We start from the raw sequence: 27,810 nt of genomic DNA, 5'->3' as shown, positions 1-27,810 counted from the left end.
CTACACACAGGCTTACAATCTTTTTTAAAAAATAAAAAAACCCCAAGGGAAAATGGACAGTGAGGGAATATAAAAATCAAAACTTTGGTGCCAATTTGTAAACAGTTGTTCCCATAATGACCATTGAAATGTAGGTGGGTTCCACGAGGCAAGACACAGTGATAACAGCAAGAAACTTTATTGAACTACATAACTGGGAAATGGGCAAAGCAACCGCTTATATACATTCCTGAAAGCCTGGGCCACTCCCATTCCTGTGATTGGCAGTTTAAACTTCCAAGCTGCGAATCACAACTCAGAGTTCAAGGGCCAATGGCAGAGGCCCAAATCCTGAAATGTTCTGTGACTGGACATCATGTATCAAATCAGAACACAGGAGCTCAAAATCCTTAGCTCAGGCAAACACAGACCACTGAATACATTACAACCATCTGCCACAGTTCAGGGGCAGGAGGTTCTTTGAAAGACGTGGACTTCCAGTGAAGCTGATGAAATGAGCCCTGCTTCCTATCACCCCCACTGAGGCAGCCCCAAAATGTCAGTTGAGGGAGGAGGAGGCCTTGTGGAGCTTCCCTGCCACAACAGTAGATGGAGCGATCTGTGGTTCACAACTCTCCCTCTGCGTCTGTCTCCTAGCTAGTGACTTTCCACTTTGTACTCCAACAGGGACCAGAAGGTATTACTGCCACCTTTTGCCATTCTTACTGTCACTGTGGAGCCACCTGAGGTGCTGCAGGTTCCCTCCCAGAAACCGTCTTCACTCAGCCTCAGCGGGCGAGACTTTCCGCATTCGACAGACACCTCATCTGCACTAGGCAGCTTGAGCTTGAACGTTACATCACGGTTGGCCGGCAGGACCCCGGCGAGAGGTGCCACCAGCTCAAAGGCATCCTCCCAGTTCGTGTAGCTTTGTGGGAAAACCGGCCAAGTCACCTTCTTATTTGGGCAGGAGATGAGGTAGCTGAGGGCGCAGTGACTGCTTCCCGGGTCAGATGCTTTCTTTGCCCAGATGTGAAGAGCAAAGTCCCCTGCGTGAGGGAGATGTACCTTCAACTCAACCTTAGTGCCCCAGCGAGTCATCCAGATGTGACGCCTCCGTACGTCCTCTGGCGTGCGGCTGGTATCCGAGTCCAGGGTGGCAAAGAAGTCCAGGTCACTCGTCCGAGTGAAAGTGACAACACAGCGGCCGTCGTCGGTGTGTATGATGGGGCTATCGGGCAAAGCCTCCAGGATCCCCTTCTCCTCCGATTGCCAGCTGGGCCCCACAGGCTGGATGAGCGTTTTGGGCAAGCGGAAGCTCTTGTCCACAGATCGGCACACCAGGGAGTAGTTTAGAACATGGCTGTAGTCCTCCCCCTTGCTCTTGGAAGGTTTGGCGAAGATGTCCAAGTTATGAGTCCCCACCTCCTGAGGATACACTTCCACGGTCATCCCGTTCCTCTGCAGGGTCATGAAGCACTGCTCTTTTGCCCCATTGAGGTTGCAAAGGAAGAGCGTCGGAGATCGACTCTCAATGGAAACAGTTGCCTTGCCGTTTTCTGTGAAAGAAAAGTGAAGAGTTTCCAATTGTTGTTAATACTTGTTTAAAAGAGAAACACTCATGAGGACTGCAGGGGAGAGGAGGGGAAAGTTCTGTTGCGCGAGAGTTTGTTGTACTGGTTTATGTTTATTTATTCCGTCATTCAGTAGGTTTTACCAGAGTATAATAATAATAATAATTTTTATTTATACCCCGCCCTCCCCAGCCAAGGCCGGGCTCAGGGCGGCAAACAAGCAATAATAAAAACAAGTTGAATGAATACAACTTAAAAACAAGATTAAAATACAACATTAAAATATTGAAACATTAAAATATTAAAATGCAGCCTCATCACAGGGGGAGAAAGAAAAAAGAAAGAGGGGGAGGGAATCAAATTGGCTCCAAGCCAAAGGCCAGGCGGAACAACTCTGTCTTACAGGCCCTGCGGAAAGAAATCAGATCCCGCAGGGCCCTGGTCTCATGAGACAGAGCATTCCACCAGGCCGGAGCCAGAGTTGAAAAGGCCCTGGCTCTGGTTGAAGCTAATCTAACTTCCTTAGGGCCCGGGACCACTTGGGTGTTGCTGTTTATGGACCTTGAGGCTCTCCATGGGGCATACCGGGAGAGGCGGTCCCATAGGTATGAGGGTCCTAGGCTCTGCTGAAATATATATCAATATGTAATGCATGGGGATTGTCCAGATAGACCAGACACAATCCAGCTGCCTCACAATTGTAGCGTGAGGAACCTACGTGGCCCTCCAGCTGTTGTGAGACTCCAGCTCCCATCGGCCCCTGTTAGCACGACCAATCGTCAGGGATGATGGGAGTTGTAGTCCAGCGACTTCTGGAGGTTCTCCGATCCACAGGTTCCCTCATCCCTGATTCATAATAATGCAGTAGCGACTCATGTCACGGGGCAGTTCGCCTTTGAAAAAACATGAGACGGATTGTCAGCGTAACTGCCAAAAACAACAAGACGGATGCTTCTGATTGACTTTACCTGTTTCGATGACTGATGTTGCCGTGGAGGTGCCTATCAGTCCCACTGAATAAAACGCAGGCTTATACCACACATCGCGTTCAAACTGCTGCAGTGATAATGTCCGTTTCAGAAGCTGCCAGCTGTGGTCTTCTGGGAAGTGATCATTAATAAACAGAGCAGGATGGGTAAGGAAGTAAAACTCATTGTACCTGCAAAAGGGGAAGGCAGAATTGTGCAGCATTTCATAAAATTGTCTCAGTCATCACCAGAGTCAAACTGGGAAAGTTACCTAAAGCTTAGTGTGGAATAATATCGGCCCAGTTTGTGTGTATAGCCAGGATTTAGATTAGGGGGGGCAGAATTGAGCTATCTGCGATGCAACCGGTCAGCTAGTTAAGTATTATGATTTATTTACTTGATGGGGGTGCAGCTGCTCCCCCTGCCTCCCCCCCCAGCTTTGCCCATGACGCAGTTCTGATGTCAGGTTTAGCATGTCAAAAATGAGCCAAAGCCAGCCTCACATTCACACTCTCCTCCGCACTGCTGTGAAGAAACTAGATCCTGGTTCAGATTAATCAGTTTGTCTCACCCAAATCCATGCTTAATGTTAACAGCGGTTTGTTTGACAAGCCATGGCTTATCCAGTTAGTTTGTTTCAACTAGCTTTCGTTAACATTGGGCACAGCTGAGGCTCTGCACACTGTGCTAAACCAGCCTTCCCCAATCTGATTCCTTCCAGATGTTGCTGAACTCTATGCCCCATCAACCCCAGCTAGCATGAAGGATGATGGGAATTGTAGTCCAAAACAGCTGGAGGGCACTGGGCTGACGGAGGCTGTTGTGTTGCAACAACCTAGCTTCCATCAGCCCCAGGATAAGCATAATGCTCTAGAAGCACTCAAGGAGATAAATGAATGGTTGGTGGTTTCCATAATTTTCCCCATCACCATCGGCTTGGTTCTCATTGCAAATGGTCAGCCCTGTAGCCATCAAATCACAAACAGACAAAATAAAAAGCCTTCTAAAAGCACCAGAAGTAAACTATACCTTCACTGAGTCCCACACTGTCTTCAGGCTTTCTTTTGCCTAACAGCATACCTGAAAGTGAAGCTGTTCTTGCCATCATCCACGTAGCCACTTCCCCACGTACTGTCCAAAAGGTGCCAGCTTCCATCCAGATGGACAACATTCCAAGCATGATTACTCGCTCCCTTAAAGACTTTTCCTGGTTTGTACCCAGCCCCTTTGGCGTACCCTGACAACGTCTTGCACTGTATCCCTGCAATACTGAGGAGAAAGAAAGGTACTCAGGAATGCCATTTCACTGCTCTTTTGGGCTGGAATTGTCATGCATAATTTTTGTTCTGTTTTCAGGGAGAAGCCAAACAACATTATTTCAAGCCCAATGCATTTCAGATTGCATTTCATGCATTGACATAGAAGCTGTCGTCAGAAGCAAAATCTGGCAGCCTGAGAATCTCAGCTTACATTCTGAAGACAGACGGACAGAGAAATTTAGCTTAAGCTTTTAAGGTAGCAGAGGGGCTTTAATACATGCAGGCAGTGAGAGTTTTGGATTTGATATCCCGCCTTTCACTCCCTTTAAGGAGTCTCAAAGCGGCTCACATTCTCCTTTCCCTTCCTCCCCCACAACAAACACTCTGTGAGGTGAGTGGGGCTGAGAGACTTCAAAGAAGTGTGACTGGCCCAAGGTCACCCAGCAGCTGCATGTGGAGGAGCGGAGATGCGAACCCGGTTCCCCAGATTACGAGACTACCGCTCTTAACCACTGCACCACACTGGGTGAAGGATGCTTGTTAGGGAGGGTGTGAAGCGTAGGCGGGTTCCCACGAGGCAAGACACAGTGATAACAGCAAGAACCTTTATTGAATTAACAGAACTGGACAACAGGGGCAAAGCAACTGCTTATGTACATTTCTGAAGGCCTGGGCCACTCCCACTCCCAACGTGATTGGCTGTCTAAACTTCCAAGCTGCAAATCATAAGTCAGAGTTTAAATGCCAATGTAAAAAGGTAAAGGACCCCTGACAGTTAAGTCCTGTCGTGAACAACTCTGGGGTTGTGGCGCTCATCTTGCTTTACTGGCCGAGGGAGCCGACGTTTGTCTGCAGACAGTTTTTCCAGGTCATGTGGCCGGCATGACTAAGCCACTTCTGGTGAAACCAGAGCAGCGCACGGAAACGCCATTTACCTTCCCACTGGAGTGGTACCTATTTATCTACTTGCACTTTGATGTGCTTTCAAACTGCTAGGTTGGCAGGAGCCGGGACCGAGCAATGGGAGCTCACCCAGTCACAGGGATTCGAACCGTTGACCTTCCGGTTGGCAAGCCCTAGGCTCATTGGTTTAGAACACAGGGCCACCATGGCAGAGGCCCAAATCCTGAAATGTTCTGTGATTGGATATCATGTATCGAATCAGAACACAGGGGCCAGAATCCTTAGTCCAGACTCAAGCTCAGGCAAATACAGAGCACTGAATACATAATAGGGTGTGTACAAGATTTTCAGCAGACCTGTGTTTTGGTCCTTCTTTCCATAATGGTGCATTAGAATATAAAATGCAAACTAAGAGAATATGGGCTGAATACCACTGAAAACAAGTTACTCATGAATTGATTTCAATGGACCTACCTCAAATACAATGCAAGCCTATATATCAAAATTTGCTTCAGGAGCATTCATAGTTTGGTGCTGGGTTAGGGAACCCGTGGCTCACCATACCTCCCATCATCCTTGCCAAGTAACAACCGTTTGTCATGGAGACTGGGGCCAATAGGAATTACCTGCACATTTCTTCAAAGAGTCCAGAATATCCAGCGCAAATGCCTTTTCCTGACCGAAGGACATCAGCTGCCTCACAAGACACCTTGTCAAGGTTATGGTAGCCTTCCACATCGTATTCTGGAGAAAAAAAGACATTTGTGAAATACCACCCCAAAGCATGAAATGCACAGTGAATAAGGGACTGCAACAGTTTCACTCGGAATGCAAACTTTGAGCAGAAGATCAGAGTGATTGATCAATTAAATGAAAATATTGTTACATGGGACATGGGTGGCGCTGTGGTTTAAACCACTGAGCCTCCTGGGCTTGCCGATTGGAACGTCGGCGGTTCAAATCCCCGCAATGGGGAGAGCTCCCATCGCTCTGTCCCAACTCCTGCCAACCTAGCAGTTCGAAAGCATGCCAGTGCAAGTAGATAAATAGGTACTGCTGCGGCAGGAAGGTAAATAGTGTTTCCATGCACTCTGGTTTCCGTCACAGTGTTCCGTTGCACCAGAAGTGGTTTAGTCCTGCTGGCCACATGACCTGGAAAGCTGTCTGTGGACAAACGCCAGCTCCCTCGGCCTGAAAGCAAGATGAGCACCACAACCCCATAGTCGCCTTTGACTGGACTTAACTGTCCAGGGGTCCTTTACCTTTACCTGTTTACCTATTGTTACATGCCACCCCACCTTTAACGCACATTCAAGGCACATTCTTTCCCTCAAATAATTCTGGACACTGTAGAATACGCCTCACAGTTACAATTCCCAGCAACACTCAACACACCACAGTGCCCAGACTTCTTTGAGGAAAAGAATGTGCTTTGACTGTACCTCAACTGACTCTGCAGTCAGTTCAATAAAAAGCAACAACCAGTAGCACAAAGCCTTCCAGCTCCTCTCACAGCATGCCAGCATGACCAGTGCTCAGGAATGATGGGAGTTGTAGTCCAACAATATGGCCACAGCTTCCCCATCCTGTTTCAGAGTTTTCTCCCTCCTGTGGGGCATCCACACATCTATCAGCTGCATGGCAGGCAGCACTTCCAAAGGAAAATCTCCCCCAGTATGGATGGAGATGCAGGGCTAGGGGAAAGCTTTACCTGTGGAATGCCTGTCCGTTGTGATGTTGTCAGAAGCAAAGGGACACAAGCATACAAAAAGCTATCACCGCCACCTACCTATGTGGCGGCAAATCCACATCCAAATGGCTCGGACTTTCTCCAGGTCACTGTGGGCTTTTTGGAGCAAGACGCTCACCAGGTTTGCCACGCTATTCCTGACATTTACCTGTTTCACAAAAGGGAATAGATTCAGTAGCTTTTGATATGGGAAAGGGGTACCCAGTTCCATTTTTCTATCTAAGGCAACCACCTGTTTAAATAAAGCCTAGGATGCAATCCTACATGCACTGACAAGGGTGTCAGTCTTTTTTCGTTTCTTTTTATACATTTCAAGGTCATCCTATTTAATTTGTGCTTTCCGAAATGACAAACAAACTGAAACAGAGCAATCTTTCAAAATCTGCCCTGTTCTGGATGTTGCAGTACAGCTCTCCAGATAGGAATGTCTGCAAAAACGTATGTACGTGTAATAAATATGCATGCAAGGTAATATGTTCATAAGAACACATTGTATTAGGGGAAACGCTTTGCAAAATTCAGTACATTAGGAGGAATTTGCATGAGAATGCTGATGAATTTTCCGAGCGGGTGTCGGTCTTTTTGAACTCAGTGGAGCTTACTTCTGAGTAAAACTGCACAGAACTGCACATTAAGAATTGTTCTGAAGGGAGAAGCATGCATAATCTTTTTCAGGGCACACGGGCATGCCATTCCCACAATCTTTCACTGAAATTCAAATCCCCTTTGTGCCGGGCAATGGGTGGTGGTCTTGGATTTGGCAGAAGTGCTGACTTCTACTGGAGAGAGATGCCAGCCTCCATCCACCAGTACAGAGCAACCTGTCCCACCTGTGGGTGGGCGAAACTACAGCCAGCAGGGCATTCTGAGAGCCAAGGCCATCTTACTCACAGGCACTAGGGGTGTGGGGCACCCGGGTGCTGGGCTCTCAGGGGCACCAGGCCGAGAGTCAGGGGCCCAAGAGTTGAGTCCGGGGAAGAGCCCACCCATTGGTCAGAGCACTGCGGTGGGCTCTTCTGCTGCGGGGGGCTCTGCGCGATGAGTTTGGGGGCGACCGAGCCAGTGAGATGCTGAGGCAGCCGGCCGGCTCCGCCCTCCTGTGCTCCTGGGACTGGGCAACCATGGGGGACCACCAGGCAGATCTTTGCACCCCGGCACCGCGTATGCTTAAGACAGCCCTGCTGAGAGCAGGAATGTCGAGGGGCTGAGGATTCAGAGTCAGCCCTACTGTTGTCACCGGGCAGAAGTGTGAAATCTGGGGCGGACTGCTGTGCCACCATCACCAATACATATTGATTGTACACCAGTTTAATTGTTATGAGTTCCGTCAGAGATTCCTCACGTCGGCACTGATAATTGCTTGTTAACGATTGCTAGCCAGAGTTCTCTGAGGAGAGGGAATGGCTGCTAAACTGTGGTTGTTGACTCTAATCTTATTTGACTTTTGATTTATCTCTTGAATTTTAATAGCAAAGGAGCAGCCAAGGTAATGCCATCCCAAAATAGCTAAGTATGAAACTTTTAAAGCACATCTCTCCGCCCCAAAAAAGAATCCTAGGAACAGTGGTTTGTTACAGGTTCTGGGAATTGCAGCTCTGTGGGGTTATGATAGTTTCCAGGATACTTTGATGTATTTATATGGTGCGTATAAAAGGTAAAAGGTAAAGGACCCCTGGACGGTTATGTCCTGTCAAAGGTGACTGTGGGGTTGCAGCGCTCATCTCGCTTTCAGGCAGAGGGAGCCAGCATTTGTTCACAGACAGCTTTCCAGGTCATGTGGCCAGCAGAAACGTTGTTTACCTTCCCGCCCCAGCAGTACCTGTTTATCTACTTGCACTGGTATGCTTTCGAACTGCTAGGTTGGCACAAGCTGGGACAGAGCAACGGGAGCTCACCCTGTCGCAGTGATTTGAACCACCAACCTTCTGATGGGTAAGCCCAAGAGGCTCAGTGGTTTAGACCACAGTGCCACCCACATCCCCATAGTCACCTTTGACTAGACTTAACCATCCAGGGGTCCTTTACCTATGGTGCGCATGAAGGCTACATAAATAGGCGCTCTGTTGTGTCTGTCCATCATGTGGAAAACAGGAGCTGGGTCTTGCGATGTTTCCCATTGGGAACGGAGGGTTTCCTCCTATCAGGAGAGCACATGTGAAGGCACTCTCAGATTCCAAATCCACATGGAAAAGGATCTCTGCATCCCAGCAAATTCCATACAGGACTATTATTCCACCCCGTAAAAGAGATTGCATACCTTTGATGCATAGGCATCCAGTTCCTTAAACTGTGTCAAGTCGATTGGTATTGTTTTCAGACTGGATTTATCCCACGGGTAATCTAGGAACAAACATGGAAAAGCTCTACCTCTCTTTCAAATCAGAACCAGTGAAGGCGGTGAATGTCCTGTGTGAGTGCTTGGAGGCAGTTGGAGGATGGATGGCGGCTAATGGATTGAGGTTGAATCCTGACAAGACAGAAGTACTGTTCTTGGAGAAAAGGGGGTGGGCTGGTGTGGAGGACTCCCTGGTCCTGAATGGGGTAACTGTGCCCCTGAAGAACCAGGTGTGCAGCCTGGGAGTCATTTTGGACTCACAGCTGTCCATGGAGGAACAGGTCAATTCTGTGTCCAGGGCAGCTGTTTATCAGCACCATCTGGTACGCAGGCTGAGACTCTACCTGCCCGCGGACTGTCTCGCCAGAGTGGTGCATGCTCTAGTTATCTCTCGCTTGGACTACTGCAATGCGCTCTATGTGGGGCTACCTTTGAAGGTGACCCGGAAACTACAACTAATCCAGAATGCGGCAGCTAGAATAGTGACTGGGAGCGGCCACCAAGACCACATAACACTGGTCCACATAACACTGAAAGACCTACACTGGCTCCCAGTACATTTCCGAGCACAATTCAAAGTGTTGGTGCTGACCTTTAAAGCCCTAAATGGCCTTGGCCCAGTATACCTGAAGGAGCGTCTCCACCCCCATCGTTCTGCCCGGACACTGAGGTCCAGCGCCAAGGGCCTTCTAGCGGTTCCCTCACTGCGAAAAGCAAAGTTACAGGGAACTAGGCAGAGGGCCTTTTCGGTAGTGGCACCCGCCCTGTGGTACGCCCTCCCATCAGATGTCAAAGAGATAGACAACTACCTGACATTTAGAAGACATCTGAAGGCAGCCCTGTTCAGGGAAGTTTTTAATGTGTGAAATTTTAATGTATTTTTAATCTTTGTTGGAAGCCGCCCAGAGTGGCTGGGGAAACTTAGCCAGATGGGCGGGGTACAAATAATAAATTATGCTGATGATTCCTTAAACAGAGGAAGTCCAGTAGAAAAACAGAAGGGGGCGAAAAGGAGAAGGACCTAAAATGTGATTAATAGGGTTGGACTACAGTGAACAGGAAAGGGCAAATTGTTGAAATAACGGAGGACGGCATGGGAGCTACCATATTTTTCGCTCTATAAGACGCACCAGACCACAAGACACACCTAGTTTTTGGAGGAGGAAAACAAGAAAAAAAAATATTCTGAATCTCAGAAGCCAGAACAGCAAGAGGGATCCGCTGCGCAGTGAAAGCAGCAATCCCTCTTGCTGTTCTGGCTTCTGGGATAGCTGCGCAGCCTGCATTCACTCCATAAGACGCACACACATTTCCCCTTACTTTTTAGGAGGGGAAAAGTGAGTCTTATAGAGCAAAAAAAAACAAGTAAATGCACGTGAGCTGTGCAGGAGCAAGCATGCAAGCATGCTCCAAGCAAGCTGCCGGCTAGCTCTGCCGAGGCTCCTTTTATTAGCAGAAGTCAACCATTGGAAAGAGTAGCAAAACAATCCTGAACTTAACGTATTTCCAGCAAGGCACATTTCTAGTGTTAGCGATTCACGTGTCAGACAGGTGTTTCCCCCCAAATGTTCCCCTGATACTCGAAAGTCTGCTACATTCGCCAACCATCCAGCCAAGTGGAACTTAAGCAAACTTTCTGCGAGGGAGGCAAAGGTCAGAGAGTGGGCATGGCGGCTAGACACGCTGTGGCGTGTCTGATGCTGAGGTGGGGATGTGCCCCCACGCTGCATCTGCATCCCCACGGCAAATAAACAGGGAGCCAACTGTGCTGCTCCTCAAATGAAATCCAGTAGCAGGGAGTAGAGGGGCTTCACCTACCCTGTTACAATATTGCTCTGCTTAAACAGCCATGGAGAAAGAGGGACACTCCAACAGTGCTGGACCAGTTGTTGATCAGTTCTTGCGATACATTTTTAGAGCATGGCTTTTCTTGGGCCAAAGCAGACAAATCTTGTGATGGGAGTGGCATGGTGCGCACCTCACACTGGAACACTTGTTACCTCCTCAAAGAATCTCCCTTCACACCAAAACCTCTGTCTTTTAACCCTAGCAGGTAGCGTAACAGTGACACAAACAGGACTGCATGAAGTAATGGACAAAATGTACCCACCCGCCCACATGCCACATATAATAGAAACCCCATTCTGCTTGCAGGAACCAAACACTGGTGATGAGACAGAATGCTCCACCGTACCTGAGGAGAGCAGGCTAACTTAGAGGATGCAGGGCAGGCTGCATTAGCATGTACAGAGATGCCCAATGACATCTCACTCATTCTTCCCATTCCCAAGCATCTGATGCCTGAGGCGGCACCTTGCTCTGTCTAATGGTAGGGTCGGCCTTGGTGGCCAAGGTACAGTGCGGTTAATATTTCCCATGCAAACCTTGTTCCTAGAAGACCTCAAGTGGTTGTGGATGGGCTCAGCTAAGATATATAAGAAGTGTAGGGGAACTTTGGCCCTCCAGAAGCTGCTGAACTACAACTACCATCATTCCATGGCCACTGGCCACCCTTTTTGGGGCTGATGGGAATTGTAGTCTAACAACACCTGGCGAGCTAAAGACTCCCCACACCAAATACAGTGGTACCTCGGGTTACGAACAGTCCTGCTTATGAACACTTCTGGTTATGAACTCCACAAACCCGGAAGTAGGTGTTCCGGGTTGCGAACTTTGCCCCCGGATACGAACACAATCTGCTTCCGGGGCCGCAGGAGGCCTATGTAGGGAATGCGAGCCTCGGGTTAAAAACGCTTTGGGTTAAGAACGGACTTCCGGAACGAATTAAGTTCGTAACCTGAGGAACCACTGTATACAGGATCCAGGCCAGCAGGCAAATATAACAAACAACTTATAAAAGGCAAAAGATTTATGCGATCTGAAGAGAAACCATTCTTACAGGAAGAGGAAATTCTTACAGGAAGAATTAGAAATCAGGAAGAGGAGGTCTTTAATAAAGAACGGGGAAGGTTTATAATTTATTTGAATTATAACAATTATGGTACATATATGAACAATTATGGTACATATATTAGTAGGATTGAGAGAAAACTTGTGTAAAAATTCGAACTATGGATTGAGAAAGGATTTATAAAAATAGAGTTATGAAATAAATAAGAGGGAGAAATCATTGCATTAAGATCCACAAGGGGGGTGGGAGGGAAGTCAAAATGGATGATATGTTTATGTATTTAATTCATTTGTTTATGTAAACTAGAAAATGCAAAAATAAAATTTATATATATAAATAAAAACAACTTATATTTACCATACAGAACTTGTCCCTTAGACGGCCTTGATCCCTTTTCTCCATCATCCTGAAACCCTGCAAAATGGTTATTGCTGGGATGAGACAATATGTACATTAAAACGTATTTTGCAACATTCATCATTCCTGGCTATTAGTCATGCTGGCCGGGAAACAATGGGAGCCCAACAACATGCATACAGCCACAGATACCACGATATATTGCTCTTAGGTAAAGGTAAAGGGACCCCTGACCATTAGGTCCACTCATGGCTGACTCTGGGGTTGCAGCGCTCATTTCGCTTTACTGGCCGAGGGAGCCGGCATACAGCTTCCGGGTCATGTGGCCAGCATGACTAAGCCGCTTCTGAAGAACCAGAGCAGTGCACAGAAACGCCGTTTACCTTCCCGCCGGAGAGGTACCTATTTATCTACTTGCACTTGACATGCTTTCGAACTGCTAGGTTGGCAGGAGCAGGGACCGAGCAACAGGAGCTCACCCTGTTGCAGGGATTCAAACCGCCGACCTTCTGATTGGCCAGTCCTAGGCTCTGTGGTTTAACCCACAGCGCCACCCGTTGTCAGTGTAATTTTCATAGCTGCCCATAAAGCAGGGGTCAGCAAGGTTTATCTTGCCTGGGCTGGATCGGTCCTGCCAAGATCCCTTCGTGGGCTGTATATCGTGCCTATGTGAGAGCGTACGCCTGTGATTTTCAGCATCTGTGCATGCGCAGACACAATTTCCAGCATCTGCGTCTGCACAGACGCGATTTCTGGCGCCACGGAAGCGAGGCCCCGCACCGCGCTGTGTCGGGTTAGCGCAGTGCGCAAGCAGGCAACTCATTTCGGGGGCGGCTTGGGGGCCAGTCAAACGACCTCCGCAGGCTGGTTGCTGACCCCTGCCTTAAAGCAATGATGCAGAAGCTGCTGCCCCCTAGAGGCTGCTAGGTTACTAACTCCCACCAAACCCAGTCAAAATGGGGGAAGGCAGTCTTCCAGTTTGGATGCTCATGAGTTCTAGTGTTAAGGGAGATGGAGGGAAAACACAGCCCCCTTTCTTCAAAGGGGACTCGCTCCACCCCTTTGATTCAGTACAATCACTGCTCTTTAGGGAGTGGGCCATAGCTCACTGCTGGAGCATCTGCTTTGCAAGCAGAAAGGCCCTGGTTCAAACTCAAACATCTCCTGGAAGGACTATGAATGTCTCCCACCTGAAAAGCCGGGAGGCTGTTTGCTGGTCAGTACCAACAATACCTGGTCTAGATGAACCAATGATCTGGCTGAGGGCTCATTTGCATTTCCACTTGTCCCATGGCTGTAAAGCATGGGTCTGAGCGGTCTCCCACTTTTCCATTGCTTTTGAGGCATGGCTCTGAGCATTTTTCTGTTTGCCCTATCACTTTCCCCAGGAAAACCTGCTCTTTAGTGCTGAATCAAAGCAAACATCAATCTGTAGAAAAGCCTGTTGATGTTTGCTCCAATTCAGTGGTAAAAAATGGGTTTCCCAGGGAAAGTGGCAGGCGGCAAACAGAAATGTGAACAACCCTCGATATAAAATAGCTGCTATTATTATTATTATTTATTTTATTTTATTTTGACAAAGAAATAATCATAAATAAATAATAAAATTGTGCACCCCACCACCAAGACCATTCCATTGTAACTATCCAACCTCCCAAAATTTCAACACCTCTTGCGATGGTTTGACCCCTTTCCATTTTAACAGTACAACTTCTACAAACACCTTCCATATCTCCTCATAATCATTTCTCCTGCATATTCCCCGTCTTACCTGTCATTAACAGCTGTACCCCACACCTCTTTATACCTTTCTTGCATTTTATATTCTGCTTGCCCCTTCCACTTCCTAGCTATAATAATTCGTCAATAAATTTGTGAGTGAGTACTTCATAGCCTGCAAATCTTCCACCCCATCATAAATTGATAATAATGCTAGCTCTGGACTTTCGGCCAGCTTTAACCCAATGATTTCTGTTATCTCCTTAAACACCCTTTGCAAAAAAAAAAAAAAAATTGTACATATTTACACCCCCACCACATGTGAACCTAAGTTCCATTTGGAGCCCTTACCTTCATTGTCCTTCCCCATCCACTCGGGAAATACCTGGATTCCTGCAACACCAGGAGCACACATGCACACAAAGAATGAGTTACAAAAAATAAATAAATCCACAGGAACACAAGGTGGAATAATACATTATAGGATTGGGGGTTATTTTGCAATTTAATCTCTATTGATTTTTCAATATTAAGTCCCTTCACCACATAGAGAACAACAATAACAGATCCCATCAAATACAAAGAAAATGTTACATATAAAATAAAATTCTTCCATATGTTCAGACTTCCATCGTCCTTAGTATGGGTCCTTCATTTCCTTGTTGACTGCATATTTCTATACTCTTTAACACAAATTATCCATGATCTTTGTAGCATATTAAATTGCAGAAGTTAATCAAAGCATGTCGAAGATTTCGTATGAGAACAATGTTCTGTTAAATATAATCTCAATAAATCCCATTTTTTGTTAAACTGTTGGTTTGTCTTGTTCCTAATTTTTCCTGCCATCTTTCCCAATTCTACATATTCAAGTACTTTCACCTGCCCTCCATTTTAGTTGGTATTTTATCTGCCTTCCACCATTTAGCTATTAAGCTTCTTGCAGCGACAGTTGCATACATGAATACGTTTCTCAGCTCTTTAGGAATATGGGGGGGGGGTATTTTGGATGTCCATCTTTGGGTCCTCTGCCTGCCTGTGGTTTTATATCTTTAAAATGAGATTCTAAGGACAGGGAGGCTGCGAACAAGTCTCTTGGTTAAGCTCATAGCTCTAGCCAAACCTGTTTAGCATTCCTGTGCATGTCTAAAAAGTACAGGTCACTTCTTGCTTCCAGAAGGTTACAGAATATGCAGCACTTACGAATATGTCATCCTCAGTGTTCTTTGATCTGCCACACTCACTACAGCATCCTTTAATTCACATTAAAGCAGCTCAGGTAGGAGGAAGCTGAAACATTTCCCATAAAATAATAATAATAATAATCTGTTTTCTTATGCATTGTAACATAGAAACGGACCTACCTTTTCTGAAGGAAAACTTCTTTTTGCTCCGTGATGTGCTATGTCTAGGATGTATTTCCACAGTGATTTGATCTGGAGAAAAACAAACAACGAGAACTTGCAAACAGAGACATCAAGTCAACTATATAGTAAAAACATACAAAAGCGGCAGGAAAAATTAAATGTCCCTCTTGCTGCTTTTAAGGGGGATGGGGTGGAAAACCTGCTTTCTACGGGATGAAGTGGTTTGCTCTTTCTTATGGGTTTTGAAATAATCGAATATTCATTTTTAAGAGGCAACATGTTAACCCTCTTGGGTTTCGGATTAGGAAGCCCTTGTGAAGGCTCCAAATCACATATCAAAGGTGACATAAGCAAAATAAATCCAGATTGCAGAAAAGTAGCCCTGAAGAACCAACAGTCAGGAAATGATGGTGCCAGAGAATACTGAAAAATCAGAAGCTGAAAATATTCCATGCACACCCTTTAAAAAGGTGTTGTGTACTGAGTTGAATAGGCTCCAAAATGCAGCAGTCTGATTGGTCCTAGAACAATAGGATCCAAAATGCAACAGTCCGATTGGTCCTAGAACAACAGGATTCAGAATGCAGCAGTCTGATTGGTCCTAGAACAATGCAGCAGTATGATTGGTCTGCAGGAGCCACCGAATCCAGCTCCAGATGGAAGTGAATCCACAACCTGATTGGCCTATAGGAGAATTCCGGAATTAGCCAATCACGTGCAGCCCATTGTGTAAATAAAGTATATAAAGCAGATACTTCGGGGAAACTTTCATTCCTCCTCACCACTATGAGCTGAATAAAGAGCATGAAATCCACTCTCAACTCCAAGTATATTTCAAAAATATTATATTTGAAAAATAGTATATTTGTTGTTGTTGTTACTACAATTGGGCTTTTCTTTCAAACCAAGCTCCTTAGCAAGATTTCCTTAGCCAGATCACTCTTACAGCCTTTGCAGTTAATGTTATCAACATTCACCGGCTCACATACTTTGTTTAGGCTCATAGGTAACACCCGGCAGATGATCCTCATTGTGCGTTTCAGCTGCCTGGCCTGTTTAAAGAACAAAGAGAGCATCTCAGAGACTGAAATTCTTTTTTTTAAAAAGCATATGTTGCATAACTTATATCATAAAATTTACACACTGTTTGTTTCATTACCGCATTTACGCAAATCTAATGCGCCATCAAATATAATGTGCACCCTGATTTTCGCAACATAGTTTGGCCAAAAAAAGGTGCACATTACATTCGAGTAAATATGGTATAAATAAATAAAGACATTCAAAGTGGCATACAGTGGTACCTTGGGTGAAGTACTTAACCTGAAACTGTTCTTAACCTGAAGCACCACTTTAGCTAATGGGGCCTCCTGCTTCTGCCACGCGATTTCTGTTCTCATCCTGAGGTAAAATTCTTAACCCAAGGTACCATTTCTGGGTTAGCAGAGTTTGTAACCTGAAGCGTATGTAACCTGAAGCGTATGTAACCCGAGGTACCACTGTATACCCGAAAAGGAACCCACAAGGATATCATCAAATGCTCTGAGCCTAAAGCAGATCCAAATATCTAGAAAATCTGAAAGTTACGTGCAGCCCTGGGGTTAATAGGGCTGGATTTGCAGACTGAAATCTTACCTCCACCACGGCCCTGATGACTGGCCTGGCTGGGTGAATGCTGGTGCCCTTCCAACCCCTTTTATAAAACGAGAACCGTAGGAACCTACTTCATAGGGCTGTTGTGAGATGGACACAGTGAGAGGAGTAGTTTGATGGTGACAAGCAAAGAACATTAAGTTTTAGGTTGTTCTCTGAAGGTCTCCATTCAGGGCAAGTAGTAATAATAATAATAATTTATTATTTATGCCCTGCCCATCTGGCTCGGTTTCCCCAGGCACTCTGCCCAGTTCCCAACAGAATATTAAAAACACGACAAAACATCAAACACTAAAAACTTCCCTAAACAGGGCTGCCTTCAGATGTCTTCTATCGGCCAACCCCAGAGTCGTCTGCAACTGGACCTAACAGTCAGGGGTCCCTTTACCTTTATACAGTGGTACCTCGGGTTACATACGCTTCAGGTTACAAACGCTTCAGGTTACAGTAGTACTAGCAAGAGTACTATTAGCGAAGTATTGGAAGACACAAGAACTACCCACACTGGAAGAATGGCAGACTAAGGTAATAGACTATATGGGACTGGCTGAGATGACCGGCAGAATCCGTGACCAAGGGAAAGAGACGGTGGAAGAAGATTGGAAGAAGTTTAAAATCTATCTTAAGAACTGTTGTAAAATTAATGAATGCTAAAATGTTTTGGGTAACGCAAAATAGAATTGCAGCGATTAGCAATTGGATATGAGAAATAAGACCTAAAGAAAGTATTATATTGAAATTAGGGGATGCTGAAAAGATTGATAACAGGGATGCAGAAAGGGGAGGTATGGGGAAGTCGCTGAAAGAAGGCTTAAGAAATGAAAGGTCAAGAAATTATACGTGTTTACATGTTTGTATGTCTTGTATTGTGTTGTATTGTCTTGTATTATGTGTGGAAAAAACCAATAAAATTTTTTTTTAAAAAAAAAAACGCTTCAGGTTACAGACTCCGCTAACCCAGAAATAGTACCTCAGGTTAAGAACTTTACCTCAGGATGAGAACAGAAATTGTGTGGTGGCAGCAGGAGGCCCCATTAGCTAAAGTGGTACCTCAGGTTAAGAACCGTTTCAGGTTAAGAATGGACCTCCGGAACGAATTAAGTTCTTAACCCAGGGTACCACTGTAAGTCAGATAGTTGTTTATTTCCTTGACATTTGAAGGGAGGGCGTTCCACAGGGCAGGCGCTACCACCAAGAAGGCCCTCTGCCTGGTTCCCTGTAACCTCACTTCTCGCAGTGAGGGAACCACCAGAAGGCCCTTGGAGTTGGACCTCAGGGTCCGGGCTGAACGATGGGGGTGGAAGACATAGCTGTCAACTTTTCCCTTTTCTTGCGAGAAATCCTATTCGGAATAAGGGAATTTCCCTTTTAAAAAAAGGGAAACGTTGACACCTATGGTGGAAGATGCTCCTTCAGGTTTACTGAACACACGTAGTTGCTTCTACCTCCCCATAAGATCTCAACAAGTGACAGGGGGCCCATTATTTATTTATTTAGTACACGCATGTGCCAAATGCACACCTTTCATTCCTCCCGGAACTCGAGGCAGCATACGTAGGGAATTCCCAGGAAGCCTCCCGTTCAGGCCTGACTCGACCCAAACCTGCTTGGCTTCAGCGTCATTGGTCTTCCCAACCTGCCCTGGATCTGAGGGAAAGGCTCTCAGGTCATCAGACACACACAGCTACAACATGGAGTCACGGTAGACAATCTGCCCCCAAAAGAAGGCTTTACAGTTGATGGTTAAACAGCAAACCACTCTCACCTGTGATTCTGGGATTCTCGTTTATTTCTTGACCCGTTCCTTCTTCGGCTCGAGCTGTTGGAAACATGACCCGCCATGATCAATACCATACCTGAAGCATGCAGCCAAGCCCATGTCCATATGTTAGCTGAGAGTACCTCACAAGCCGCAGCACTTAAGTCTGCGGAGGTTATTTTGGGGGAGATCATTTCATATGTTTATCCCACTGAGTCCAGGATGGGGAACCTGCAGCCCTCCAGATGTTGCACTGCAACTCCTATAATCTCTGACCATTGGCCATGCTAGCCAGAACTGATGAATACTGGATGCCCAACAACACCTGTCTGCAAACATCCCCACTGGACATGGAAGGGGAGTGGCCTAGGGAGGCTGCATGACCTTCTATTATTCTTAACTCCCAACAGTGCATACTGGACCCTTCCTGGTAAGGGTGTGAGCCCAATCATAGTCCATATTCTTCTTTCACTACCTCTTATTTCCTCTGAGGGAAATTGAGAAAACCACATGCAAGTCACCTGCCCACTGCTTATAGTTTAGTTGGTTAATTAAACTACAGTGGTACCTCAGGTTACGTACGCTTCAGGTTACAGACTCCGCTAACTCAGAAATAGTACCTCAGGTTAAGTACTTTGCTTCAGGATAAGAACAGAAATCGTGCTCCGCCGGCACGGCAGCGGGAGGCCCCATTAGCTAAAGTGGTGCTTCAGGTTAAGAACGGACCTCTGGAATGAATTAAGTACTTAACCTGAGGTACCACTGTATGTGTTTGCATGCAAGGTCTTTCCACGCAGCAGGGCTGATGTTGCCAGCCTTTATGTCAGGTTTGCAGACATCTTTGTAACGTAGACTTGGTCTGCCTGGTGCCTTAAACCAGCTTCCCATACAGTACACTGGTACCTTGGGTTACATACGCTTCAGGTTAATACGCTTCAGGTTAATACGCTTCAGGTTACACACTCCGCTAACCCAGAAATAGTGCTTCAGGTTAAGTACTTTGCTTCAGAATGAGAACAGAAATCGTGCTCCGGCAGCGCGGCAGCAGCAGGAGACCCCATTAGCTAAAGTGGCGCTTCAGGTTAAGAACAGTTTCAGGTTAAGTACGGACCTCCGGAATGAATTAAGTACTTAACCCAAGGTACCACTGTATATTCCTGGGGATCCTGCCAGCTTCCATTGTGTGGACATGGTAAAAGTAAAGGACCCCTGGACAGTTAAGTCCAGTCAAAGGTGACTATCGGGCTGGAGTGCACATCTCACTTCAGGCCGAGGGAGCCAGCGTTTGTCCACAGATAGCTTTCTGGGTCATGTGGCCAGCAGGACTAAACTGTTTCTGGCTCAACAAGAGACCATGATGGAAGCCAGAGCACATGGAAACGCTGTTTACCTGCCCACCGCAGTGGTACATATTTATCTACTTGCACTGACTGCTAGGTTGGCAGGAGCTGGAACAGAGCAACGGGAACTCACCCTGTCACAGGGATTCAAACCACCGACCTTCTGATCAGCAAACCCAAGAGGCTCAGTGGTTTAGACCACAGCGCCACCCGCATCCCTGGTTGTGGACATGACCAAGGCAGCATAGACGTTGCTGAGACAGGAGTGCTGGGAATGTGGGTTTGGGAGAGCACATCTTTCTTGTTGACTCTCCTGCATTGTGATGCCCAAAATCTTCCTGACGCAGTGCACGAGGAGAAAAACTCTCCAGCAGGACTAGGCCATTACACATGCACAGACATAACAAGGAACTGTGGCATCACGGGGCAAAACTGGCCAACTAAATTGACACATTTCTCTCACCAGCTAATCTGCGCTGTCTGTTTGATTGTTGCACCGTCCCTTCTTCTACTTGATCTGTTGGAAAAATACAATTCATCATTACTGCTCTGGCTTGTATTATGTCCGTATCTCTCACATGTGTGCAGGGGGGCAGGGGCAGCGGGCTTTGGGAAAAGGGAAGCTTTTATTGGGGAAATTGTTAGAATTCCTGCTCCATGATTGCAGTCATGGGATTTTTGTCTTTCACGTGACGGTGTATGTTTTGACTCCACAGAGTGGGAAGTGACGGAGACAGGATGTTTGTGTTACTGTGTTCCGTGAAGTGGGACTGTTGTCCTTTGTTCTCTCTCTTTGCTGTCTGATCCTAGAGAGAGAGGGAGCCATGTTGCAGTGCTCCGTGTGTGTTTATATGTAAATAAAGTAGATTAGCCAAAATGCTGAGTTGCTGAGGTCTGTTACGCAATTGCGCAAACTCTGCGGATCCCTAAAGGTGCCGGTGTCTGTTGGCATCGGTCGCTGTGATGTTCGGGTTGAAGAAAGCTTATGAAGCTCCCGAACGATCAACCAGGAGGGAGAGAACATGCCAGCCGGGCATGTGTCTCTGCCAGGGTCCCAAGGTAGGCTGAGATCACTCCTGACAGAAATGACACCTGAATTTGGGAATAACTTATGACTGAACCCCCAAAGGTGGTATGCCCCTAGGGGTCTACCCATTCTGCCACCTCCACCACTGGTGGAGAAGCTGTAGCGGCGGCAGCTTCTGGCAAGATCTAGTGAGATCTCGCTGGAACCTGCTTTGCAGCTGCTGCCATGCAATCCAGGTAAGGGAGGCTTTGGTGGAGGTCTTCAGCTGCAAGGCTGTGGGACCAGATAGGCTGAGATCACTCCCTTACTCTTCAGAGATAATTGAGTAAAAACTGGTTCAAACAGAGTCTGAGACCTCAGAGGTGTGTCTTCCACTTTTACTTTCAGCTACAATATTCCACCCTCTCAGCTGCAACTGTTGGATAGAACCTTATACAGTGGTACCTCAGTTTTCGAACGTCTCCGTTGACGAACATTTCAGTTTACAAATGCCGTAAACCCAGACGTAAATGCTTCAGTTTTTGAACATGCCTCGGAAGTTGAACACGCCACGCAGCTTCCGCTGGGTGCAAGATCCTGAGGTCTAGCTGTCGACTGTTGAGTTTTGGGTTTTCGAACATTTCAGAACTCAAACGGTCTTCCGGAACGGATTACGTTCAAAAACTGAGGTTGCTGTTGTTGTTTAGTCGTTTAGTCATGGCCGACTCTTTGTGGCCCCATGGACCAGAGCACGCCAGGCACTCCTGTCTTCCACTGCCTCCCGCAGTTTGGTCAAACTCATGTTGGTAGCTTCAAGAACACTGTCCAACCATCTCGTCCTCTGTCGTCCCCTTCTCCTTGTGCCCTCCATCTTTCCCGACATCAGGGTCTTTTCCAGGGAGTCTTCTCTTCTCATGAGGTGGCCAAAGTATTGGAGCCTCAGCTTCAGGATCTGTCCTTCCAGTGAGCACTCAGGGCTGGTTTCCTGAAGAATGGATAGGTTTGATCTTCTTGCAGTCCATGGGACTCTCAAGAGTCTCCTCCAGCACCATAATTCCAAAGCATAATTCCAAAGCATAATTCAAAACCGAGGTACCACTGTACAAGTTAGACCGCAGGCTGTTACCCATGTTAGTCTATGAACATCTTACATCAAATTTGGTTAACAATCGGTGAATAGAAATGAAGGCCCAAGGATGCAAGTGGTTCTCCCAGCAGCAGTGTTTACACTGATCCAAAGTATGACAAGAAATAAACGGAATAGGATTTTGATATTTACTCACCAAGGGAGTCAGGCTGCCCTTTATCCTCTTCACTCGCAGCAAAGCCTACAGAAATATCATTATTACAAAAGGAAGCATAGGAAACATGCCTGACGGTCAATAGCTCTCTTCTTCAGGTCTACCTTCTCCTTCTGTCCTAATTCCCTCCTAGAGGAGGGTTGGAAATGATGTTATCTGGATGGGAGTGAATGAAAGGCAGCAATTCCAGAACAAAATACTGGCATAGAAGCAGCAAAAGTCCCTTGCTTTGGATTATTGGGTATTCTTGCATAATTTGGCAGCGGTTTTACAAGGAGTGATGATTCTGAGGCAAAAGGTATGTTGCAAGCCTGGAAACCAACACACAACCTAAGCACGAATTATATAAATATATAGACAGACATTTAAGCCTATAACAAATAGATAGATAGATTCTTTATTGTCATTACACACGTGCAACATTGCACAAGTGCAACGAAATTGGATGCCATCCCTTAAAAACAACAAAAGCAAAACAACAACAACAACCAACAAACCACATTCCAGCCACACCCACACCCATCAATCTCCCAGGTCACAGGATATATATATATTATCACAAATATATATTATCTTGCTAAATGATAAGGTTGTAAGAACATCATCACTCTGTTTTCATTGGCTGTTTTCCAAGGCAGAGACAAGTTCTGAGAAAACAATGTGGGAATTTTAGTACTCTGGTGATGGGCAGAAGGGAAGGAAAAGGAATTGGGGAAAGGCAAGTGGAGCAGGCTGGGAATAAAGGGAGTATTTGGAGGAATACAGAATACATATAGAAATATATGTATGCACCACTATTCGTAAAAATTATCAGAGTGTTTACAACAATTACACATAAAACCATACAATGAAGACCATATAAAATGTTAAAACCAGTCACCAGCTATTATGCATTTTACTCACAGGTGAGTGGGCTCATAGAACTAAAGGCAGAATTCTGGAATTAAATCTCCATTTCCTCTTGGCTGCCCTTTAGACAGCAACTTCCTCAGAGCAGGACCTGTTTTGTTGTGCAACTCTACACATTCAGAAGTAATTCTCACTGAGTTTACTGAGGTATGGAGTAAGATGTGTAAGACTTTCTCCCATGCATGTGGGTTATTAACGCTCAAGTTACACTTCCTACTTACACAAGTAGCAGAGATAGAAGGGTAGCAGTGGGAAGCAGAAGATTGCCAGCAGTATCTGCTGAGTGCGAGATAAACCATCATGAAAGGCCATTCTTTCCTTGGTTGTTCAGCTGAAAGAAATAGCAGTGAAATCTATTTCTTTATCCAAATATTTACAAATTGACAGTTGACATCCTGGCACTGCATACCTCATGATATTAGACTGGCGGAATACAGATATTAGACAGGTGGAATACAGACGGTCAGATAGACATGGTTGTTCTCTTCAAATGACATTTGAAGGGCTGCCATGCAGATATCATGCCAAAAATATGTTATGAGTGGAAATGGCAGGGAAACAGGGTTTGGCTAAGCCTCAGGAGAAGTGTCCTAATGGTAATACAGTGGTACCTTGGTCCTCAAATGCCTTGGTTCTCAAATGCCAAAAACCTGGAAGTAAGTGTTCTAGTTTTCAAACGTTTTTCGGAAGCCGAACATCTGATGCAGTTGTCAGCTATTGTTTCCGGGGCGCCTGCACCAATCAGAAGCTGTGCCTTGGTTTTTGAACATTTCGAAAGTCAAACGGGCTTCCGGAACAGATTAAATTTGGCACTTTTGTTTTTGCTATTTATTTTGTGTTTTTGTTTTTGAGGCTTTTTCGGTTAATTTGTTTTTGTGACTGTGTGGAACCTAGTTCAGCTACTGATTGATTGCTTGTGTGACTGTGGAAATGGATAAAAGCCCCCCATCCAAACAATGACTATCATCAGTGCAGGTAAGAAAAAAATGAAATTAAATTTTTATCATCTACAATACTGTCTTATTTATTGTATAGTACAGTGCATTGATTATTACTTTCATTTATGGATCAGTGGTCTCGTTATATAGTAAAATTCATGTTAAATTGCTGTTTTAGGGGTTGTTTTTAAAAGTCTGGAACAGATTAATCCATTTTGCATTACTTTCTATGGGAAAGCATGCCTTGGTTTTGGAATGCTTTGGTTTTGGAACGGGCTTCCGGAATGGATTAAGTTTGAGAACTAAGGTACCACTGTAGCTGTTTGACAGTGGAACAGATGGACTTGGGAAGCTAAGCAGAAACTGAATCACAATTTGCCAGGGATGCTGTAGTTACATTCTGCCTTCCAAATCTTGCATTGAGCTGGTTTATAAGTATGCCTGGTACTCACAGAGGTATTGCCCCATGCAGCTAAGGGGCCCTATGCCTGGTTTCTCCCATTTCGCCTCAGCCTGCTTGTTATGTATTCAGTGGTCTGTGCTTTCTTGAGTTTGAGTCTGGACTAAGGATTCTGAGCTCCTGATTCAATACATGTTGTCCAATCACAGAACACTTCAGGATTTGGGCCTCTGCCATTGGCCCTTGAACTCTAGAGTCATGATTCGCAGTTTGGAAATGTAGACAGCCAATCACGTTGGGAATGGGAGTGGCACAAGCCTTCGGAAATGTATATAAGTAGTTGCTTTGCCTCTGTTTCCCAGTTATGCAGTTCAATAAAGGTTCTTGCTGTTACCGCTATCTCTTGCCTCGTGGGAACCCACCTACACTTCACTGCTGGCCAGGGCTCACATGCAAACACAATGTCCTGCAGGCTGATCATTACCACAACAGATAGCACACAGAACCTTTTCCCTAGCGTGTGCAAGCTTTCTCCATGCGGGGAGACTGGGTCACTTTGGGGACCCCCTCCCTATGCAAAGCAGATATGACTCACAATTCCCACCCTGTCTGGTCTGCTGCTGGCCAGCCTCAAGCCAGAAAGACTCCTCTAGTTCTGCTTCGTTCCCTAGGAAAGGCAGACCTGCAATGAGTGAGCCCTGTCAGGCGGCAAGATTGGCACCCGGAACACATGGGGGAGGGGATGAGCCTGATAAGAGAGTTTCCCCATCATTTCAGGAGACACACAGAACCAAAACCAAAACTTATTGTTTATTTTTCTTATAAGGGTAAGGCAAGGTAAAGGGACCCCTGACCATTAGGTCCAGTCGTGGCCGACTCTGTGGTTGCGGCATTCATCTCACTCTATAGGCCGAGGGAGCTGGCATTTGTCCACAGGCAGCTTCTGAGTCGTGTGGCCAGCATGACTAAGCCGCTTCTGGCGAACCAGAGCAGCGCACGGAAACGCCGTTTACCTTCCCACCGGAGCGATACCTATTTATCTACTTGCACTTTGACGTGCTTTCAAACGGTTGGGTTGGCAGGAGCAGGGACCGAGCTCACCCCGTCGCAGGGATTCGAACCGCCGGCCATCTGATCGGCAAGCCCAAGAGGCTCAGTGGTTTCGACCACAGCGCCACCCACGTCTCCCCATAATAATGCAGTACCTTATAAAGGTACTGCATTATTATTATTATTATTATTATTATTATTATTATTATTATTATTATTAAATTTGTGTACCACCCTTCATCCATAGATCTCAGGGCAGTTCACAACATAAAAATACGATACAAAAAACAAAACAAAATACATGATAAAAACAAGAACAAAAAACACCCGCAAACCAAGCACCCCACCCCCTCCCACAAACACATTTAAAGGGGGTATAAGGTATTAATCAGCCAAATGCCTGGTTGAAGAGGGATGTTTTTGCCTGGTGCCTAAAGGGGTATGATGCAGGTGCCAGCCAAGCATTCCACAAACAGGGAGCCACTGCAGATAAGGCCCAGTCTTGTGTTGCCACCTTTTGGCCATCTCATGGCACACAAAGAAGGGCCTCTGATGTTTATTTCAGGGTCCGGGTAGGTTCACATGGAGAGAGATCCTTCACATCTTTGCTTTAGGAAAGAGGTACAAGGAGACCCCCTCAGCTCAGTTCTAGCAACCGGAACAATAATTATTGATTATTGTGGGTATAAGGTAAAAAAAAAAAGGCCACTGTCCTGAAAATGCAGTGGGGCCTATTGTAGCTTTGCAAATCAGCCCACAAGTGAGGTGGGAGGGAACTTTGATCTTTCAAATTTCAGTGGCGCTCTGTGCAAGGTCAAAATCCAGCAGCTTCCTGCCTCACCTTCCGCTCCGCTCAATTCACTACATCATAGTTGCAACACCTTGCAGTGTCCCCCTTGGCCTGATGCCCAGTGTGGCAGAACTGGCTGCGCTGCCCTAGAACTGCCTCTGCCACAAGTTACTGGTCCTCAACATTTCACTTGTTCACACTGACCTCCTTTAGGTACCCATGTCCTTGTTTTCTATCTATCTATCATCTATCTATCTCTATCTATCATCTATCTATCTATCATCTATCATCTATCTAGCTAGCTAGCTATTCAGTGCTTTTTTTCTTTAAAAATGTTTAAGGGTACTCTCATTTTCTTACTCATATTTAAATACTGCTCCTCAATGAGGCGAAACTTAGATTCACAAAATGTTTAGGGGTATGCGTACCCCCCCACACAAAAAAGCTCTCTCTCTCTCTCTCTCATCATCTATCTATATCTATCTATCTATCATCTATCTGTATTTCTTTCAGTAGAAGCAGAAAGTACTGTAATAGGAAAAAAGATAACCTATGTGATATATTAATTCAGCTTTTAAATCCATTGTTTTTTCAGACATAGTCAGGTTTATTGAGGTGAATGAATAGGGCCTGCCAAAAGGGCCCGAGAGCATAAACTCACCACTGCCCTTACCTGCTTCTCTTGCCATTCCCATCCATCCCTCACTGTTCATTTGTATAAAACTGGAGAGAAACACTCTGGAGAATTCACTGAACTGTTATTCTGTGACCTGAAAAGTTCCCTCCAGGGGCTGGGCCTGGAATGAGCTTCTGCTTGCTAACTCTCCTAGGATTCCGGTCTGCCAGGCTTACCAGTTCCTGGTAAATAGACACTCCATGGACCAGTCCGTTGCTTCATTTCACAAACCCTGCTTTTATAAGAGGCCCAAACAAATCAAGACGCTCTGGTTACCTTTTCGGCATAGATGCTCAGCAGGGACGTCCAGGTAATGATTCTTCTCCCTTGGAGAAAAAGTTACTCCTGCAAGAAAGACTGTTTGTTTCTCGGTGCACCTTGGAGAAACAGGTAAGTTGTTTCATTTCCTTGTTGGAGAAAGGCTGAACTTTGTCTCTCTCTAACAATGCAAATGCAAGCAATCATATTATTTATAGAGGTTGCTTAGGGAAAAGACATTTATACAGCCAAGGTGTGTCACCATCACGACGGCATAGCAGTGTGAATTTGGAGAGTAACGGGGAACTCTGTATTTGTGTAATCAAGGAATAAAGTCCCAAAGGGGAGGAGGGAGGGAGGAACATGGCTTGAATTCAGTCAGGAGGATAGATCACCCAGATGTGGCCTGCGTATTGTCCTACCCAGTGCTTTTTTTCTGGGGGGACACGAGGGGCATACACATACCCCTAAACATTTTGTGAATCTACGTTTGGCCTCATTGAGGGACAGTATTTCAATATTTTTTTTAAAAAAAGCACTGGCTCTACCCATGCACGTTTTTTCTGTATTGTCGCCCCATAATTTTTCACTGCTTAGAACAGTGGTTC

General features: G+C 45.9%; 1 protein-coding gene across 1 annotated transcript; it reads right to left on the bottom strand.

Moving 5' to 3' along the window:
* Positions 1 to 162: 162 nt before the first annotated feature.
* On the bottom strand, positions 163 to 27,341 carry LOC128408588 (kyphoscoliosis peptidase-like). Its single transcript, XM_053378537.1, has 15 exons — positions 27,221 to 27,341; positions 23,312 to 23,421; positions 22,164 to 22,208; positions 20,338 to 20,391; positions 18,541 to 18,594; positions 16,112 to 16,174; positions 15,120 to 15,191; positions 14,107 to 14,148; positions 12,037 to 12,093; positions 8,691 to 8,773; positions 6,473 to 6,581; positions 5,310 to 5,427; positions 3,602 to 3,790; positions 2,522 to 2,712; positions 163 to 1,538 (listed from the first exon to the last, which is right to left on the bottom strand). Exons 2-15 carry the CDS (start codon positions 23,400 to 23,402, stop codon positions 637 to 639), a joined length of 2,070 nt encoding a protein of 689 aa, XP_053234512.1. The 5' UTR covers positions 23,403 to 23,421; positions 27,221 to 27,341; the 3' UTR covers positions 163 to 636.
* Positions 27,342 to 27,810: the final 469 nt, after the last annotated feature.

Source organism: Podarcis raffonei, chromosome 2 (genome assembly GCF_027172205.1).
Source record: "Podarcis raffonei isolate rPodRaf1 chromosome 2, rPodRaf1.pri, whole genome shotgun sequence".
Classification (NCBI taxonomy): Eukaryota; Metazoa; Chordata; class Lepidosauria; order Squamata; family Lacertidae; genus Podarcis; species Podarcis raffonei.
The sequence above is the reverse complement of the archived record's forward strand: the minus strand, read 5'-3'. Positions and strand labels throughout refer to the sequence as shown.